The sequence below is a fragment of the Mus pahari genome, chromosome 10 (genome assembly GCF_900095145.1).
Source record: "Mus pahari chromosome 10, PAHARI_EIJ_v1.1, whole genome shotgun sequence".
Lineage (NCBI taxonomy): Eukaryota > Metazoa > Chordata > Mammalia > Rodentia > Muridae > Mus > Mus pahari.
In genome coordinates this window covers 17,480,976-17,486,926 of record NC_034599.1, presented here as the reverse complement: position 1 = coordinate 17,486,926, position 5,951 = coordinate 17,480,976, and the positions used below count along the sequence as shown (strand labels likewise).

Sequence of the window (5,951 nt, the reverse complement as noted above, 5' to 3'; positions counted from 1 at the left end):
TCTGTTTTACAGGTGGCTGTAATCTGGCACAGAGAGCAGTCAAATCCCCTCCCCCGCCCCCGCGCGCCCCAAACCCACTGCTGGGATGGAACCAGAGCCGCTCTGGGGCCAGGCGAGCCCTCCGCCGCTGACCTGCCAGCCTGGTCCCTTCTCACCCATTTTAAAGACCGGGAGACCGAGCCTGGCTCAGTCCGGGGCTGGACCTCCCCAGCGCGGCCACCAAAGGCTGTGAGCACCCCAAAAGTCGAAGGCAGGTGGTATTGAAATCAGGTCCCCGGGACCTCCTCAATTCCTGGGACTCTGAACCTTGGAGGCGAGGCGCCATGGGGCGGGGAAACCGAGGCACCCGCCCCAATCTGCAACTCTGGACTCAGTAGGGCAGGCAGGGAGCCGTGGGCGAAGGCTGGCCCGCGCCGCCTCTTCCCAACTCGTGCAGCCCGGAGCGACCCGCCGCGGATCCGCAGCTCAGTTGGGTAGCACAGCTTGTCCTGGACCCTGGACCCACCGCCAAGGTGAGACTCGCCCGCCAGGCCCTTGCTCTGCCTCCCACGGGGGAGGGGTCTCTGTCTGTTGGGGCCACCCCACTTCCTTCCTGTTCGCCTCTACTGAGAGGTGCGCGTGGGGAATGCAAAGCAAACCCTTCGCTGGGTGACCCGGGGTGACTCGCTGACCCTCTCTGAGCCTTTATGCAAAGCACGGAACGAGAGATTCCAGAATCCGAGCTTGCAGGGACCGGAGGGGTTGGTGGTGAGTGTTCAAGGAACGAGTCGGGAAAGACTGGGCGGTGTGTGAAGGCAAGGAGGGAGGGGAGGAGGTGGGAAGCTGGCCACACCTACCACAGCGCTGGGCTCTGCGGTCAAAACCGCCTGCAGCTGGCTGCTGTAGGTGCCAAGGTCAAAAGGCTACAGCCAGCCACGTGGTGTGTGCCTTCTGGAAGTTCCTCAAGCTGAAAACCGGTGTGGGGAAGGCCATGGAAGAATGTGGACAGAACTTCCTGGAAAAGGCAGTCATCGCTGCTGTTTATGGGGGCGAGGGAGAAACTCAGAGACAGTCCCACACTTAGATGACTCCAGATACACAATTTACACTAGGGATACAGCAGGACTTGCGCACAAAACACAGACGAGACAGGGGGCTGTTACGTGGGAGATACAGAGGAATTATTTAGGCCTGTAATTCCAACACTCGGCTCACGAGTTCAAGGTCACCCTTGGCTACATAGGGAGGAAGTTAGGGATCAGCCTGGGCTTCTTGAGACACTGTCTCAAAACAAACAGAAAGAAAAAAAAAGATAATTGGAGTGTATGTCACAGGCAAGCCACTGAGGTTCCCATGCTAGAGTCGAGACACCCACCCAGAAAAAGTGACAGCGAGTTACAGGCGGCCAAGGGTGTAAGAACACAGACGTTCAGGTTCAGACCCAGAAACAGCCTCAGCACAGTGAACAGTCAAACTCAGGACCTACAGAGGCCCAGTACACATTACCATCAGAGCGTGGCTGACTGGGCTGGCTTCGAGAAACTTCTCCCGCCTCAGTCTGGCCTGGGTGCCCCCACCCCCCGCCCCAGCCCCATTTCCAGTTCTGGGGAAGTCCAGTGCTCACATGACCCAAGGGGAGGGCTTCTGGATAACCCGCGGAGAAGATGCGTCATCTTTCCTAGTGATGCACTTCTGCCCCAGAGAATAAAGACTCGGTGATCACGCTTCTGGTCCAGGAGCTTAAGTGCCTCTTGCAGCCTCTCTGACACCACCTGTGCTTCCTTCAGGGTGAGTGTCAGAGGAGCGAGGTGGAAGAGGCCTGTGGGGGCCACCTTCCCAGCTCCTCAGCTCCTTGCAGGCCCAATTGCTGCTGGTGTGTCTGTGGAACTGACTGCTGTAGATGGCTAGGGTGTGTGTCTGTGTGTCTGTGTGTCTGTGTCTTGAGTTAAGACCGGTCTTATGTTGTTCTTACCTTAGACTTTCTGTTTCCATTTTCCAAACTTCCAATGTAGCTGAGGCTGGCCTTGAACTTCTGATTCAGTTGCTCCACCCCCATGGTGGTGCCTGCGTTTATAGGCATGCACCATGAGACCAGGCTCAGCGGGCTGGTCTTTCTTTGCCTGGACCAGGGTCTCGCTCTCTATCCTTACCAGAGAGACTCCAGACTCCCTCTCCTCTCTCACAGATGGATTCACGGGTGGTGCTGCTGGGCCTCCAAATCATGTGGCTCCCACTCCTGACCCACTGTACAGCCCCCACTTCCACCCTGAGGTTTGTGGCTGTGGGCGACTGGGGAGGGGTCCCCAATGCCCCGTTCCACACAGCCCGGGAAATGGCCAATGCCAAAGAGATTGCCAGAACCGTGCAGACGATGGGCGCTGACTTCATCATGTCTCTGGGGGACAATTTCTACTTCACTGGAGTGCACGATGCCAGCGACAAGAGGTTCCAGGTATGCGCTCAACAGCAGGGTCAGAGATGACAGCAGCGAGGTCACTCCACGCTGGGGGCTTCCTCTGGGGAGGACAGAAGGCAGAAGGACGCCTTCGGGTACCTCGGGCTCCTAATGGTTCCCTGGCCCTTGGTTTCTGATTCGGTGGAAGCCGCAGAATGGCTGTTGACCCCAGAGGAGGGCTGCCCTTACTGTCTGTCACAGGAGACCTTTGAGGACGTGTTCTCTGACCGTGCCCTTCGCAACATCCCCTGGTATGTACTGGCTGGAAACCATGATCACCTTGGCAACGTCTCGGCACAGATTGCGTACTCCAAGATCTCCAAGCGCTGGTGAGCCTTCCCTCTTTCCCTGAAGAGACTGTCACTCAGGGACAGAGTCCCTTTGGCTTTTGGTTTGTGTGTGTGTGTGTGTGTTATTTATTGGGGGCCCGGGGGGCACAACCCATGTGTGCGTGCCAGAGGACAGATTATGGAATCAGTTTTCTCCTTCTCCTGTGTGGCTGCAAGGGCTGGAGTTTAGGTCATCAGGCAGCAGGCTTGGGCTCAGACACTTTACTCACTGGACCATGGCACTGCCCTCAGAAGGTCTGGGTTTGTTTTGTTAAAACAGGGTTGTAGCCCATGCTGGCCTTGAACTGGCTATGTAGCCAAGGATACTCTTGAACTCCTGATCCTGCTGTCTCCGACTCCCAAGGGGTAGGATTTCACACAAACACCCCCACATTCAGCTGCTCGTCTTTGAGATGGGATCTTGTTATGTAGTCTTTTTTTTTTTTTTTTTTTTTTTTTTTCGAGACACGGTTTCTCTGTGTAGCCCTGGCTGTCCTGGAACTCACTTTGTAGACCAGGCTGGCCTCAAACTCAGAAATCCAGCCGCCAGTGAGCCGCACCGCTCAGTGAGATGCCCTGTGGCAGAAAGCAAGGTTGAGGGAAAAGCGAGCCAAGTGGCTCAGTGGAGACAAAAGCACTTGCCTTAGAAAACTAAGGACAATCCTGGGAACCCACCATGAAAAGAAAACCCATTATCAGCCGGGCATGGTGGCTTGGGAGGCAGAGGCAGGCGGATTTCTGAGTTCAAGGCCAGCCTGGTCTACAGAGTGAGTTCCAAGACAGCCAGGGCTACACTGAGAAACCCTGTCTCGAAAAAGAAACCAAAAAAAAAAAAAAAAGAAAGAAAGAAAGAAACAAAGAAAGAAACAAAGAAAGAAAGAAAGAAAACCCATTACCAAAAGCTGTCCTTTGACCCTCACCCACGCATCCTAGTAATAAAATATGGAAACAAACCCAAAAGGGCTAACAAAGTCGGTGGGGTGGTAGGGGAGACAGGAGGATGAAGGGGCTTGCTGGTTTCCAGGCTAGTCTGGGGATGGGATACACGCCAGGGCCAACAAGAGACTTTGTGCTCAATGAACACAGTGGAGAGTGACAGAGGACACTCTGACCCCTGCTGTGGCTTCCATGGATGTATGGGCGTGTCCACCACACCACACGTAGAGAAATACACCAGAAAACTCAAGATGAATGGGTCTTGAGGAACAACAGCTGAACCTGACCCTGATCTCTATGCAATGTGTAAACATGAATATATGTGAACACACACACACACACACACACACACACTATAAAAGGAGGTCCTTTGCCTCTGGCTTTAATTCCCAGCACCTATATGGTAGCTCACAACTAAAAAGAAATGTTTTTAAGATTTTTCTAAAAAAATAAAAACGGGAGGTCCTTTGGCCAGAACCAACTTTAATGTGTCTCTGCTTAAAATGTTTTGCCCACGACTTCTGTTCCCTCCATAGGAACTTCCCCAGCCCTTACTACCGTTTGCGCTTCAAAATTCCACGTACAAACGTAACTGTGGCCATCTTCATGCTGGACACAGTGATGCTGTGTGGCAACTCGGATGACTTTGCCAGTCAGCAGCCCAAAATGCCTCGAGACCTGGGAGTGGCCCGCACTCAGCTGTCCTGGCTCAAAAAGCAGTTGGCAGCAGCCAAGGAAGACTACGTTTTGGTGGCCGGCCACTACCCCATCTGGTCCATCGCTGAGCACGGGCCTACGCGCTGCCTTGTCAAGAATTTGCGTCCATTGTTAGCCACATACGGGGTCACTGCCTACCTGTGTGGACATGACCACAACCTGCAGGTGAGGACTCCGAGGATGGGGAATCGGGCAAGGAATTCTTAACTATACAGCAAGGCGCTGCATGGCTGCCCTCTTGTTCAGAGGGCCTCTGCAGAATACCGGACTAGAATCCCCCAGTGAGGGGCTGGGGGCGTGGCTCAGTGGCAGAGCCCCTGCCTAGAATCCCCCAATGAGGGGCTTGGGGGCGTGGTCATGGATTTCATCCTCGACACCGCCAACAAACAAAAGGTTCCCTAAGGCCAAAGTCACTCCTAGTTGTGCCCGTAAAGTAGGCTCCACTTCTGCAGACCAGGGAAACTGAAACAAAGAGAGGCTATCCACCACCTCAGCTATGTGGCCAGGGGTAGACCTATTCCGGACCAACCTTGTATCCTTTGCCTCCAGTATCTTCAGGATGAGAACGGTGTGGGCTATGTGCTGAGTGGGGCCGGCAACTTCATGGATCCCTCAGTGCGACATCAACGGAAGGTCCCCAACGGCTACTTGCGCTTTCACTATGGATCTGAGGACTCCCTGGGCGGCTTCACACATGTGGAGATAAGCCCCAAAGAAATGAGCATCATATACGTGGAAGCCTCTGGAAAATCTCTCTTTAAGACCAGCCTCCCAAGGCGACCCAGACCCTGAACACCACGAGGGTCCTGCTTGTCCCCTGATGGGCGTGAGGGAGGAGGCGTCTGCAGGCGCGGTGGGTGGGCCCTGTGAGGATCTCACCCACGGCAGCTTCTTCTCGACCCTGGTACTCTGGCAGAGCGGGAAGGGGAACCAAGGGGCTTACTTACAGGAAAGAAGTATGCTCACACCAATTGGCCCCACAGCCAGGCTCACCCCTGAGGTCTTTGGTAGAGCTTTCTTGGCAACGGAGCTTTCGTTTAAGTCAAGCATCTTACTGTCACTGCTAGTCAATAAAAGAATGCTTTGTGTCCAGAATGGGTGTGTCATCGAGGTTAAGAAGCTTGTGTATGCGCACAGGCGCCTGCAGCCCTGTTGGGCGTGTGAAAGTTAAAGGTCACCATGTGGGGGTCTGCTCTCTCCTTCCACCATGTGGGTCTCAGGGATCACACACAACAGGTTCCACTTGATGGCAAATGCCATTACCTGCGAAGCCATCTCTCCAGCCCTCCCTTCTATCTCTTAGTCTGATACATAGCCAACTAACTTTATACCCCCTTCCTCAGCTGTGAACCTGAGAATCCAGGAGCTGTGGAGTCAAGGCCCTCCTGTGTGCTATACAATCGTTCTGCCATTGAGCTACATTTGTTGTTGTTGTTGTTGTTTTTTCGAGACAGGGTTTCTCTGTGTAGCCCTGGCTGTCCTGGAACTCACTCTGTAGACCAGGCTGGCCTCGAACTCAGAAATCCGCCTGCCTC

General features: G+C 54.3%; 1 protein-coding gene across 3 annotated transcripts; it reads left to right on the top strand.

The window, feature by feature from the left end:
* Positions 1-348: 348 nt before the first annotated feature.
* Acp5 (acid phosphatase 5, tartrate resistant) lies at positions 349-5,511 on the top strand. 3 transcript variants are annotated; one of them, XM_021207656.2, is made up of 5 exons: positions 349-512; positions 2,165-2,431; positions 2,636-2,763; positions 4,236-4,581; positions 4,966-5,511. In XM_021207656.2, the coding sequence occupies exons 2-5, from the start codon at positions 2,165-2,167 to the stop codon at positions 5,206-5,208; spliced, it is 984 nt and encodes a 327-aa protein (XP_021063315.1). In that variant the 5' UTR covers positions 349-512; the 3' UTR covers positions 5,209-5,511. The 3 variants fall into 3 exon arrangements, with proteins under 3 accessions (XP_021063315.1, XP_029399298.1, XP_021063317.1); XM_029543438.1 differs by lacking the exon at positions 349-512 and adding an exon at positions 626-747; XM_021207658.2 differs by lacking the exon at positions 349-512 and adding an exon at positions 1,669-1,767.
* The last annotated feature ends 440 nt before the right edge of the window (positions 5,512-5,951 follow it).

What these genes read in the sequence shown, in the direction of transcription:
- Acp5 (XM_021207656.2), top strand. Translation starts at nt 2,165, where the DNA reads ATGGATTCACGGGTGGTGCTGCTGGGCCTCCAAATCATGTGGCTCCCA. An exon ending in CCAGCGACAAGAGGTTCCAG is followed by an intron (nt 2,432 to 2,635) that starts GTATGCGCTCAA and finishes TGTCTGTCACAG; the next exon opens with GAGACCTTTGAGGACGTGTT. An exon ending in GACATGACCACAACCTGCAG is followed by an intron (nt 4,582 to 4,965) that starts GTGAGGACTCCG and finishes CTTTGCCTCCAG; the next exon opens with TATCTTCAGGATGAGAACGG.